Genomic DNA, 13,682 nt, shown 5'->3' on the forward strand with positions numbered 1-13,682 from the left:
TCGTGCATTTTAACTTTGTATGTTTTATGGGTAGGCTTTTCAACCCTCTGATGCATATCCTTAATTTTCTAAAAACAAGTTTTTCAAAAATGAATTCTGAGCTTATTTTCATGCCCTAACAAGAATAAAAAAACACTTCCAAAAAAATCTTGACACATAGAAACTTTTGCATTTAGAAAGAAATGATCATCTACTGCTGTCACCACAATGCTACACGCTGTTGACATAAGCCCCACCTCTAACAAGACGACTAGCCAATCGTACTGTGGATTTTTTTTCCCAACTCTTTTTATTGACAATTTTTGCAATTGACAACCATTTATGAATGAATTGGTGGAAAAACATTTTTCCCTTCCCTCTTCCCATTAACCCATCCATCTCAGGTCCAAACCACAGCGACATAACACATATTGACACTTAGTCAGCCATGCATACACACAAAAACACACACATATACAACAGGACACAGAAAATCCTGGAGAGACAATTAAAAAAATAAAAAATTAAAATAATAATTATAGAAATGAAAATAAGAATAATTATTATTTTTATTTTTATTTGTATTATTATTATTATTTTTTTATCATGATTATTATCATTATTATTATTATGAAAATTAAAATGTATTATTAATAATAATAATAATAATAATGATACAACTATTATTATTATTGTTATAATAATAATAATAATAGTAATAATTATTATTATTATTGTTGTTGTTGTTATTATTTTGAAACTACATCATGAGACCTTTTTAAATCTTGATTTGACCTTTTTTTTTGTAATTTGATTTTTCTTTTATTATTAGTAAGTGCATGAATTCACTTCCGTTTTCATTTCAGCTTTCTTCACTGACCTGTAAACTGTCTTGTTTTGATGTTTTTCTGAAATCTGTTACTTTTAGTTTAGTTCATTTGGAGATTTTAACATTTCCTTCTTACCTTCTGTAATTGTTCCTTATAAATTTAGGTTAGCATTTCCTCACTCCAGGAAGTTGTGTTCTCACTGGATCCTTTTATATCACAGGTGTCTTTACCTTTTGCTCATATATGAGCAAGAAGAGGATCATTTTGTTTAATTGACTTCCTGTTTAGGTGATCACTATGTGTTGCTTAAATGGGGATTTAACTGATTAATTTCTTAGAGAAAATGTGTTTTACCTTCACAATGTGCTTAAAATGTAAATATATTCTTAGAAAAGGGTCTGTCTCTTGGTTTACATGGATTTCTTCTGAAAAAAACCCTGTTTGTTTGAAAGTCCACCAGTATCCAGTGACCTTGTTTTTCTCTGTTTCCCTTCCTTTCTTCTTCTCTCCTCTCCCTCTGTGTCTCTTTTCTCTCCTCTCTGCAGTGAGAAGAGGAAGCTGCAGGTGAACACCTCCAGCCCCATTCAGTGCAGCATGAACGGCAGGAAGTGCACGGTCATCGTGGAGCCCAAGATCAACCAGTCACAGCCTGACTTCACCAAGAGCCGCTCGGGTTACATCCTGGCTGTTCCGGGCAACTAAAAATGTTCAGAAGCGGGAAACATTATCTGCCAGCAGATTTCAAACCCCGCCTGGACGACGGTGGGAATGATTCATGTCTGATTCACCCGTGTTTTTGCAGAGCTGCTGATCATGAGTCGACTCAGATGGCAGCCCTGTGGGAGGATTTACTTAATTGCACCTCGAGAATACAAAGCCATGCCAAATTTGACCTGTTTTGTAGATTTTTTTTGCAATGTAACTGTCACGGAAAATGTGCAAAATGCCTACATGCATTAATGCTTCAAAGAGTTAAATGCACTACAGGGTGATCCACCAAAGCAGCAGTCGCTTTTTTTGTTAAAAATCCAAATTTTGGTTAATTTTTTGTGCAATAGTTTAAAGGAAAACGGTTTCAGTCGAGGTGAGAAGAGATCATCCGGCAACTGTTCCCAAACTGCTGATGTTGCATAATTGGAAACGAATCCAAAGGCTTTAGAGGAAGTTATAATCCCTGACGCTTTCTGTGCAGGCGCCAGATCAAAAAATATGATCCCTGAAAATGAAGTAAGAAGATATTTATGTGAAGCAGGAAAGAGGAAACTCTGTGATTCATATTCTGAGGAATAATGATGTGAACGACCAGAAGTGAAGACTCGCTTTTCTGTGTAGGAAAGAAACGCAGCGTCTACTTTAAGTTTACAATCACATGTGGGAACAGCGAGGATGAAATGTGAGTCAGTGGTTTCAGCCTTTGTTCGTTAGTTAACGGATGTGTTGAGCATATCCTAAAGATCCTGTGCTTTATAATTTAAATCCTGCTTTTTATAATCACTACAACATCTGTATTTTAATATAATCACCGCTCATACTGCTCGTATATCAAGGTTAGAAAGAACGTTATTCATCGTAAACATAGCTGAATATCAGAAGGTTAATATGAAGACACCAACCAAACTGTTTAAAGTGTTTCTGGTCAGTACTGTGTTTTCCCACGTGAACTTGAGCCCTGAACGTAGCCTCATTTGCTGTCTTTGTGCAGTGTGAATGGGCTAATGAGTTGTAGTGGCCCTTAGTCGTTTAGAAAAGACTTCCATTTGATAAATATCCCCTTCAACAGAGAAAAAGAGAGTGTGTGTGAGTGTGCATGTGTGTGTTAGCTCTCCTGTTCTTGGCGCGGACACCGAGTCTGGCTAATGGCCACAGTGAAGCAGCGCAGACAGACGGCTGTGAGGTCTGTAATCAGGCTGCTGTCCTACTTTTTAGCCGGGGGAGTGACTCTCTGTACGAACAGAGGATCTTTGGAGGCTTGGTGATGCTCAGCTCGGCTCATTTATCTCTGGCCAATTCACACGAGTCCAGTCCTCGTTGGTTGGTTGATGGTTCTGTTCTGGTGTCAGCACTGCATAATACGATCTTTAACCAATGACGCAGCAAGTCAACTATATACCTTAGAAATAACTCGATTAGTTTATAAAGTTAGCTTTAAAAGAGCTTAATAAATATTACAAAGTCCGAAACCTGCAACCATCCTTTGACTGAACTCCTTCACCCTCTGTTTCTCCAAAGGTTAGCTCTTTCAAGATTATTGCACTCAGTAAATAGTTGAACTCCAAACTTTTTCACACATCAAATCAACTTTAGCAATCAAAGCTTTTCTTTGAAGACTCCTAAACTCAGCTATAATGAAAATTTAAACATAAACACTTAAATGTGCAGAAAAAAGAGCATCAAGCATCAGTAAAACCCAGGAAAATAAACACCCTCTTTGAATTTAGCTTCAAACTAAGCGAAAGTCCCTTGTGGCCAAAATCTGCGTCATTGTCTTTTATCAAAAGAGAAGGAGTTGTCACATCCTCTAACTCCTCCATGCCCGCAGAGAGCTGATGCTTGGTGTGTGTTTAAAGATAAAGAGGAGCGGCTGAGCGCCGAGGATTGACAGCTCAGGGTCAGGAGTCTCAGCTCCCTCTGTGTCCAGCCTCTGCTGTCGGCTTTCATTCACAGAGCAGGACGGACGTTTAGCAGTCATTCCAGCCACAGGAGCACGGCCCTCTGAGTGTTGTCTGAAGGAGTCGTTTATCTTAATTAGTTTGGGAGCGCTCCTGTCCTCTGAAGAAGAAACAAACCTCCATCCCGCCCAGTAGGCTGCGCAGCGCCGCCTGACCTTGTCCTGTTGAAGCAGAAAGAAGAGGTTTGGGGAAACTGGTGCGTGGATTAAGGAAGTGACATGGGCTGTGTTAATAAGCGGTTTTCAGAGGAGCTCAGGCGCAGAGGCTGCCTGTGATGAGTGTGTGTGTTCATGTGTGTGTGTTATAACTGCAGCTCTCCATATCCTTCAGCAGTGTAATCTCCCACAGGGCCTCTCTTCCTCTCTCCTCCTCTCTGCTCCTCTCTTCACCACTCATCATTAGGAAGGACTCCATGTCACTCCTCACTCCAGCGCTCCTCTCTCAGGCTGAAGGGGGTTCGTGAACAAAGCCTCGCTTGGCCTCCTCTTCTTCTCAGCTCCACCCCTCCACCCCTTTCTCCTCCTTTTCCCTCCACTCTTCTTCTTCTTCTTCCTCTGTCAAATCACTTCACTCCTCGCCCACTCGGGCTGACTGTACCGTCCTGCAGGGCAGTGAAGGTTCTCCTGATTTTCTGTTGTGCTTTTCCCTCGGCCGTCCTGTGCCCGGGAGGCATGGAAATAAAAAGGGAAACAACACCAGCGAAGAAGAAATATCAGACAATGAGAGGACGGAGCAGATAGAGCAGATTCCAGACAATAGGAGAGTCATGCTGCAGCAGCTCTGTGTGTAAAACAATAAGATTCTCATGCAGCAGCAAAAAAAGAGACTTCGATGCACTGTTAAGATTAAAGATTTCAAAAAAATCTCTAAAAGCAAAAAGTTAGCTTGATGTTACCCAAACGTTTCACTGACAGACACCTTGAAAGCCTTTAGATAAAATTTGGGTAAGATTTTTTTTTGAAACACAAGTGCAAGAGCAGAAACAGGACAGATTTCTGCACCCATTGATATAAATTTAAACCCATCATCATTGTGTAGGTTGTACATTTCAGGATCTGTGGGTTAAAATCCGTGAAATTTTCAGGATGCATGTCTGAAAGAGGCTGTGCATCAAACATGAGGATCAAACTGTGGTGTTTTGGAGTATTTTACACCCTGCTGATAATCGCCCCACAGCCATTCAGAGAAGCTCCTCTTGGGAAGGAAGATAGAAAGTCAGATTTTCATGTAGCCTAGTGCTTCTTCACCCTTTACCTTCAGCTTTTTCTGCCTCTTTAAAGCAAAGTCAATGAATCATTTCACCCACAGGCTGAATCTCAAACCTGCAAGGCTGTCTTGGCAAAAGCTCCATCGTTTTTTTTTCTCTGTTGTCAAACACGACAACTTAAATAGAGCCTGATTTGTTCCAACTCTATAAGATGAGGCTGAAAATCTGCTCCTCTGTCATTCACCTCCAACCAGTTTCTCCTGACGTCATGCTTCCTTGAAAGTCTGACTAGTTTGGATTCTGAAGTTTTCTTGGCGTCAGAATCTGAGGCTAGTTTGACATTATCCTTTCTGCTAGCCTAGCAGCCAGATTACCCCTTAAACTCTTCCTAATGAGCGTTAAAGAATCTCAAACATGATTATTAACACTTGATGTTTGTGCCATCGTGTTTGTTTCCTCGTCTTTGTCAGCCAAAGTGTAACACAGTCCCTATTCTCTCCTCTGAAACTCATTCCTGTGGCTTAAACCGAAATGTGTCAGCACACACTTTCACTCAGTTAAGTGCCTTATTTTATATAAGTTTATATTTTGCATATTTGTGATCACATTCCATAGTTATACTGTAATATCCAGATCAAACTAAAGGGAACTTTGATGTTGTCATACTATTTTTGTGCACATGTATTCTGTATAAATGCAGATGATGTATTCTGTGATGTTCAGTAAGGAAAATAAGTCATTAATCAATTTATTAATAAATTTATTTGCTTCAAACTCTGGTGTTTCCTGGTGCTCTTTAACCTGCACTGTGGTCTCCACGTTAATCCACCCACCAGCAGCTGTTAAAGCGAGTGACGTAGCAACGGGTGAAAACCCCGCAGTCGGCATGACAACGGCACTTCCCACTCCCACTGCGTGAGCCATCAGCAGCTACCTCAGCAGGGATTTAATCCACTGGCTGATGGATGACTATCGGCTGCACGGAGCGGGATGACTCGTCTCTCCCAAAGGGCGACGGATGAGTAAGGAAAGACTGACCGACCTGCTGGTTAAAGACATTGGAATTAATGGACGGAGAGGGATCTGTGAGGAATGAGGTGACCCAGAATAATCTGTCTGTGTGGAGGCTCCCAAACAGCAAAGACTCCCAACAGGAGAGATAAAACAGTGTATCATCTGCATAGAATAGAATGGAAACAGGTGGATTAAAACTCTAATAAGTATTGAATGCATCGACATTTTTCTCATTACATTTATTTACAAAGCTGCAATTCAAACGAAATTTCCACCAGACATTGGTATTTACTCAAATAATCCACATATAAAAAGAAATCATCACATTCAATTCCATAAATAATGATTATGTGGAATTAAGTACAATAACACAGGAAAAAAGTATTGAACACACCATGGAAAGGCTGAATACTTTGGCAAGGAAATGCACCATACCACCTGACATCTGTCAGTAATTATTACTTAAACTTCCAATTAGTGCAAACCAACATCAGCTGGGCTGGAGCAAATTGATGGTCCTATAAAAAAGGTCGTTTTTTCACCAAGCAGTTAAATACGACACACCTCATGATGGGTAAAGGCAAAGAGCTCTCTGAAGACATTCACAACCTGATTGTTGCTCAGCATTAGAATGGAACTGGTTACAGACTTATATCAAAGCACCTGAATATTCCAGTCAGCACCGTTGGGGAAATTATTCACAAGTGGAAGAAGCACCACCTTACCATCAACAGGCCACGCACAGGAGCTCCTTGCAAGATTTCTGACCAGGGAGTCAGAAAGATAGTCAGAAGAGTACTCAACCAGCCAAGGACCACACTGAAAGTGCTCCAGAAAGACTTGGAGGCAGCAGGTACAATTGTTACAGAGAAAACAATAGACAATGCACTCCACCGCCATGGCCTCTATGGACGCTCAGCCCGCAAGACTCCATTCCTCAAGAAAAGGCATGTTGAAGCTGGTTTAAAGTTTGCTAAACAGCATCTGGACAAGCCTGTAGAATACTGGGAGAATGTTGTCTGGTCAGACGAGACCAAAACTGAACTTTTGGGCTGTCATACTACAAACCATGTTTGGAGGAGAAATGGCACTGCACATCAGCCAAAAAACACTACACCAACAGTGAAGTTTGGAGGAGGAAGCATCATGGCATGGGGTTGTTTCTCATCTCATGGTGTTGGCAAACTTCATATAACTGACGGAGCAATGAATGGAGCCATGTATGGGGAAATTCTTGATATGAATCTGCTGCCATCCACCAGGATGATGAAGATGAGACGTGGCTGGACCTTCCAGCAGGACAACGATCCAAAGCACACGGCAAAGTTGACTCTCAAATGGTTTCAAAAAAAGAAAATCAATCTGTTAGAATGGCCTAGTCAATCACCTGACTTCAATCCAATTGAACATTTCAAACAAAGGCTTCTCCACTAAGTGTTAGATGAGTCTCAGTTTGCATGTTCAATACTTTTTTCCTGTGTTATCGTACTTAATTCCACATAATAAACTTAATTCCTGAACGCTGTGATTTCTTTTCATGTGTGGATTTTTTTAGTTAATACCAATGTCTGGTAGGAATTTCATTTCAATTACAGCTTTGGAAATAAATGTGATGAGGAAAAAGTTGGCACGTTCAATACTTATTTTTCCCACTGTATCAGCTGACCTAAGCAAGATTTTTAACGGATAACTCGACTCTTGGATGTTCCATAAAACTCAACCCTCACCCCTCTTTTTCAAGCACAACAAGACAAACATCCATCTTGAACGATCAGTGCATTTTTATTTTTCCATCACAGTACAAAAATAAATTAAAATAAGCAGAAACTAACTGAAAACAAAAAAGTTTCAATTACAGCGAGAGCTTTTTTGTCTTTTTCAAAAAGAACATTTTTATTGAACAGCATCGACGCCCCTCCTTCACCACCACTGCGAAGGGAAAACCAAGACCTGGTACCAGTGAGATCTGTGTTTACTCCAAGTCCATAAGAAAACACATTCTTCTGTACAAATAAAACGCTGCCACTCTCACACACTCCCACAAACACACACACACACACACATTCACACACACATGCAGCCCTCGAATGCCTCCCTTTGTGAACCTCTTAACCACTGTTTCGTTATTTTTATCTACAAAGTACGCAACAAGATACAGAAAAGAATCTGACAGAAATCTTGAACTATCACTTGAGTCTTTTTTCATATTTTATAAGCTTTTGAAAGTCTCAAACAACTACTCAATGATGCAAAGTGGAAAAAAATGGCACATTTGAAGTGAGTCGGGGCAGGTGGACGGAGAGAAAAGGACTCAGATTATCTGCTCACCCTGTCCAAAGTCGGTTAAAAAAAACTCTAAAAGAACTTCCTCTCATTGATCCAGGATGTGACAATCTGAGCCGCTCATTTCCTCTGACTCACGCTGACAGCAGACGGGGGAAGCCTTCCTTCAGCTCTCCTGGAACAGCTTTAAAAACATGACAAAGGCCTTTTGTTGGCACGCCCTGTCTGGTAACACTGAGTCTGCAGATTTGTTGATGTTAGGGTGATAAAGGAAATCACTCTGTCGTACGTTTGTGGATAGAAATACTGAAGCTTCTGCAGCAGTGGGAGACATTATAGAGAAAGCTAACAGCTGCAGGAGAAGAAGCTGTGAAACGACATAAATACAGATCTGACCTGTCTGCATGCTTCCTGTTTTGGCCTCATGTTATTTTGGTTGTGTCTCATCTGCTGCAGCTTCTATGTGACGCCACCTTGCTTTGATTGTACACAGAGATGATGCAGATGGATTCTCCTCAAAGCAAGCTGTGCTTCTCTGCAGAACAAGTGTCACTGAAGCTGTGTTGGAAGTGTGTGTGTCTGTGTGTGTGCTTCCTGTTTGTGATATGTGGCACAGGTTGGATCAGCTCCAGGATAAAAAGATGTTTTCAGAGCGCTTCATGCCATTGTTGTGTTCCTCAAGGTGTCCTTGTTGATGTCACTTTGGTGATGGTCAGATTAAGCATTGGTTTTGATCTGAGGGCTTTTCAATTACACGTCGATCAATGAACTCCTGCAACTTTCATTTGCATGAACCAAATCAATCTTCATTCCCACCAAAGATAAGCACACCTGCAAAACCTCCTCATCATCACGTCCTTCCCTTTGCAAAGTCTTTCTCCTTTCATTTACATTAAATGTGCCTAAATAAATACAGAAATGGCAATAAATTAGGTGTCAGTAAGTAGTTAGTAGAAGATAAAAATCCCCCATCAATCACCAGCAGGACGAACAGTTCAGTAGCTCTCACACGTGTGGGGTTTTCATCAAAGATATGGCACTGTTTTTAACATTTTCTATGCTGAATCATAAGCACGAAATCAAAAACATCATTCCAGAGTGGTTGCAACACAACCTATCGACAACAGTACAAAAAGAAGTTCCCTGGTTAAACAAATAGCCTATTTTAGCAAGCATAGCTAAAAAAAAAAAGAAACTAGTGTCACTTTGTTCACAGCATTCCCTAACGCAGATGCAGTTGGTTTTAAAATCAAGTAAAAAGAAGTAAAGTAATAGTTGCTCCTGTCCTCCATCTGAACAAAAAATGCATGGCACGCGTGCAAAATGTTACATTTCTAAGTAAAAAAGAACAAAAATCAAAGAAAACTTGTTCCAGAAAAGCAATAAATAAGCCTCCATCGGTGTTAGCCTCTGGGGAGTAAAACATCCATTAACTTGTATTTTTCTAGATGAAAATAAAGTCTAATACACAGTATGACCACGTTTCATTGGTCATACCTCCCCCAGCTGATGTCCTCTTATCAAAAGTCCCACAATGCAATGCTTCCAAACTTCTCTGGTACAGTAAAAGTCCTGCAAAAACATGGATCCAGCATTAAGGGCCGCCGCTGTTCTTTCAGATATGCATCGCAACGGAAATTGTCCAGTCGTATCCGCGGTAATGGAGGGGAGACGGTGGTGTTGGCGTTCCAGAGTGCAGCCGGAGATGCTCGCTCATCCGTGATGCATGAAGAAAGCCAGTCAGGCGATGGCCCTCACCCTCCTGCAGTAGGCAGTGCACATCACATCGTCAAACAGTCAGAAGGTCACTGGTGGGCCCCAGTCCTGTCCACATTCATTGCTGTAGATGTTTGCTCCCTTTTCTAACGTCTCTTTTTTTTGTTGTTCAGTCTTTTTGTCTGACAGTTTTTGTAATGTTTATATAGATATATATCTGTACGTAAGCAAAGGATTTACCCAAGTCTGGCATTTTTTGTTTCAGTATCACTCAAAAAAGCTTTCATTCTCAGGTTTCAGATTATCCATCCTTAGCTTGAAAAATAACATTTGACCTTTTGACAAATCACCTCTCATATCTAACCAGGCAGACAAGCTGTTACCATTCAACATGATAAAACTTTCCACAGAGGGTCTGTTCACATGTGGCCGTAGCTTTTCTCCTCTATTAGCCTGCTGCTAGTTCAGCTAGCTCTCAGTCTCACCACATTAAGTTTTCCAGGCCCTGTGGTTTCACCTGCAAAAACTTTAACAGGATACTCTTGGCTTACTTTGAAATCATTAATTTTTGCGTATTAAATTCTTAAGCATGAAATTTAAGTTTTTATTCACTATCACTCATCAGATGCAAAGAATAGCTGCTACCATTGGTGCTAGCCCATTGCAGCAAAGACCAAAGGTGTTACCAACTGGTTTAACTTTAAGAAAAAATAATGTATTGATAAAGTCGTCTTGATTAGAAATTGTTTAATTCTAAGGACATTTTCCAGGTTGGATGCTTCATCTGATGTTGTTTTGATGTCTGTCTCAGCTTTTGATTGGTGTAATTGCTCTGTTTTCTCACACTTTAGGCTTCATTTTTCACAAAAAAAAGGCCCTCAAACAAAGTGTGATAGCTTGGCCTTAGTATCATAAGCTTTTCTATGCGTCAAATCATATCCAATAGTCCTCCTCCTAAGGCAGTTTCAGCAATCCCTCATCAAAAACTTCACAAAATCCCTTTCAGACTTGTCAAAATGCCAGACTGGAGTATGCCCCACCTCCCCTACCCCCCTGTGTGCTCCCCCCTCCCCCCAGCTCTCCCTCACCGGTCCAGGCCGATGAGCAGGCGGCTCCTCTCCTCCTCCTTCTGGCTCTCGTTCTTCAGGTCCGCGAACACCTGAGTGAAGTAGTGCGGGTCTGAGTTGATCTGCAGCATCTTGGCGCTCATCAGGTTGATGATGGACAGGCAGCGGTCCCAGAAGGTCTCCTTGGAGCTCTCCACCAGGAAGGGCTTGAGTGGGTAGGAGATTTCGTTCCCCATGTAGGAGTAGGACAGGTAGAGGCAGGTGAGCAGCACGGCCTGCAGCTCATGCTCTGTAGCCACCTCTGAGGACACCACGTCCCGACACAGCATGTAGACGAAGACCACATTAGCAGGGGTGATGAAGCCCTGGTCCTGCCAGCCCTGGAGGAGCAGGGAGCGGTCCACGCTGCGCAGCCACAGCACGGGGTCCGTGGGGGACAGGTGTTTGAGCCGGTAACAGCGCCGGCACAGGAACTCCCCCAGGCAGCGCAGCAGCTCACTGGTGGAGGCCTGCACAATCACTCTCTTTGGGGTCCCAGGGGCCACATTGGAGTTGGTGAGAGGGGCCTTTTTCACAGACGACGCTGTGTTGTTGGAGCTCTTGGTGAGAGCTGGAGTGCTCTGATCCTGGGTGAAGGTGGACAGATTTGCACATGACTGCGACTTCTTCAGGTTCTCGTTGTTCAGGTGGGTGACGTTGTTCTGGTAGGTCCCATTGGGCTGCACCTTCTTGGAGCCTTTCTTCTTTGCTGACACCGCTACAATCCGTTTCCATGGCAGCACGTTGATGAGCGAGTGTCGCTTCAGGTTCTTGTCTTTGGCGTTCTTGCTGTTCTGGACAGCCGTGTAGTGACCCACAGTGGCGGGGCCATCCTCAAACAGAGCCGCCTTCCTGTAGCTGGGGGACAAAGACAGCACTGTTCCCATGATGACGGTGGGGGGGCGTCCAGGGCCTGGGTCAGAGGTGGGTCAACCAGAGGTGGGTCCTGAGGGTGTCAGAGCCGCGTTGCTTCCTGGGCTACTGGCTGCAGCTGGGCATCTAAAAGCGGAGCGATGCGTCCTGTGAGGGGATCACCTTGACTCTAATGCTGTTGTTTTCAGCTCTCTGATGCTGGAGGCAGAAAGGATCAATAATCAGCACAGAATCAATTTAGCTTTTTTTTATTATCAAATGATGTTTACTAATAGCACATTGTAGGCTAGTTGTGTTCTTTTGAATCCATAATCATTCAGATTATGTCAGATTATACCAGATTAAATCACTGTTACTACTCCCCCTGAACGTGTGCTTTATCTGATTCTACTGCAGGCTGATAACACCATCGATCTGACTCAGTGAGTGCAGGAATGGAGCAGCCTTTAGCTCATACTAATGAATTCAAACAGCATGGGTTCTATTATAAGCACAGGGTCAATTAGTGCTCACATTGTGCACCTTCACTGTAATATTATGTGAAATCTGCCTCTTTCACTCACAACATGCAGAACACTACAGTATGGTATAAATAGTGATAAAAATATGCGGCTATGAATCAAATATTCACTCAATCCTGAACAACCCTCAGTATAAATGGAACCTATATAGTAAATTCATTAATATTTCATAATGAGAGATCCATATTTTATAGGCAATGGCCGACCAGTGAACCACGCGTCAGCCCACTCACTAAAATGGAAGACAGAAACGTAAACACCTTTATAACAGGTGAAGGTCGAGTTGATACAAATAGGATTCAGCAAATTAAAGCACAAATCCAAGGTCAAATCGTTAACCTCCTTGAAAAATGGATACATAAGAAGAATAAATGTGATTCTTTCTTTGCACGACATGTTTTCGCCCTCACTGCAGTACCTCTGCATTTATAAAGAGAGGCGATGGATCGACTTGCGCAGGATTCAAGCAGCTCGCTCCTTCATTCCATCACCCTTTACTCTGCCTGATTCCTATAAAGTGGATGAATTCCACAACAGTTGTTTTTAATGAGGCTTAAGGGGCTGATATTAAGCCATGCAGGAGCTTCTGGCTGGGAGGAGCAGTTGTGAACATCGGGTGCTCTCCGTGGTGCTGAAACTGAGCGTCTGCGCCGACATGAAAATGCTGGGCGTAATAGGCGGTGGCATAAGCCAAAAAACCTTTAGCATTTTCATCTTATACATTCGTATTTCACCATATATTTGTGTGTTTCATTTTCTGATATTCCACGATCGTATCTCTTTCAGTCTGCTGCTATATTTCCTTTAATAAATGTTGCTGCGAATCTGTTTTTGCTGAAATCGACATAAAAATGTGTACAATCTCACTCAACAAAAATGTGTTTTGAAAGGGAGACAAGCTTACCAGATCTCCTGCTCAGTCAGGATGTAACTGCGTTACAGCGACGATGCTCCGTTTCTGATTCCTGTTTACCTCCCAAACGCGGTTAAAACATCAAACCATCTCGTCGAACACAAATGCAACAAAACGAAAATAATCCGAGTGGAGTCAGAAAGCGAGCTGAGGGTGAGCACGCCTGGAGTCTGCAGTGTGCAGACGATGGCAGGCAGTTGTGGAATGGATGCTGGGATGAAGATGTGCTCCTGGTCCTCTTTGGCCGTGAGATGCGGATGCTGCGAGCTCAGGGCTGATGTTGTGTTGTGTCACTGACTGTGTGAAGGGGTGGTTGACGCAAAGGCGGTGGTGGGGCGCCGCTCTGCGCTCTGTGCGCGCTGCTGTCTCTGCCGGGAAGATACTCCGCCTCTACACACAGCAGGCATGTATGGAAACTGAACCCAGTGAACCCATAGCATGATTTTCTACAGGAAACACTGAGCACTACCCCACAGCGGTTGTCTTTAGGCACTCACGTATGGGGAGAGACATATGGCTATAGACAGCAGGTACTTCTATTGTCCTATTTCCATTTTATGTAGCCTGTTGA

At 42.4% G+C, this 13,682-nt stretch overlaps 2 protein-coding genes across 3 annotated transcripts in view; one reads left to right on the forward strand and one right to left on the reverse strand.

The window, feature by feature from the left end:
- Nucleotides 1–5,399, forward strand: part of myo1d (myosin 1D) — a 118,164-nt gene extending 112,765 nt beyond the window's left edge. The window contains exon 22 of the mRNA XM_074662922.1: nt 1,355–5,399. Coding sequence (XP_074519023.1) covers nt 1,355–1,511 — 157 coding nt within the window. The 3' untranslated portion in view covers nt 1,512–5,399. The remainder of the gene's footprint in view (nt 1–1,354) is intronic.
- Nucleotides 5,400–7,462: 2,063 nt separating this feature from the next.
- Nucleotides 7,463–13,458, reverse strand: cdk5r1b (cyclin dependent kinase 5, regulatory subunit 1b (p35)). 2 transcript variants are annotated; one of them, XM_074663843.1, is made up of 3 exons: nt 13,103–13,458; nt 10,787–11,875; nt 7,463–9,744 (listed from the first exon to the last, which is right to left on the reverse strand). In XM_074663843.1, the coding sequence occupies exons 2-3, from the start codon at nt 11,689–11,691 to the stop codon at nt 9,723–9,725; spliced, it is 927 nt and encodes a 308-aa protein (XP_074519944.1). In that variant the 5' UTR covers nt 11,692–11,875; nt 13,103–13,458; the 3' UTR covers nt 7,463–9,722. The 2 variants fall into 2 exon arrangements, with proteins under 2 accessions (XP_074519944.1, XP_074519945.1); XM_074663844.1 differs by lacking the exon at nt 7,463–9,744 and having other exon boundaries at nt 10,783–11,875.
- Between the last annotated feature and the right edge of the window lie 224 nt (nt 13,459–13,682).

Source organism: Halichoeres trimaculatus, unplaced genomic scaffold, assembly GCF_033239565.1.
Source record: "Halichoeres trimaculatus isolate MK-OKI-2021-1 unplaced genomic scaffold, fHalTri1.1 fHalTri1_scaffold_23, whole genome shotgun sequence".
Taxonomy (NCBI): domain Eukaryota; kingdom Metazoa; phylum Chordata; class Actinopteri; order Labriformes; family Labridae; genus Halichoeres; species Halichoeres trimaculatus.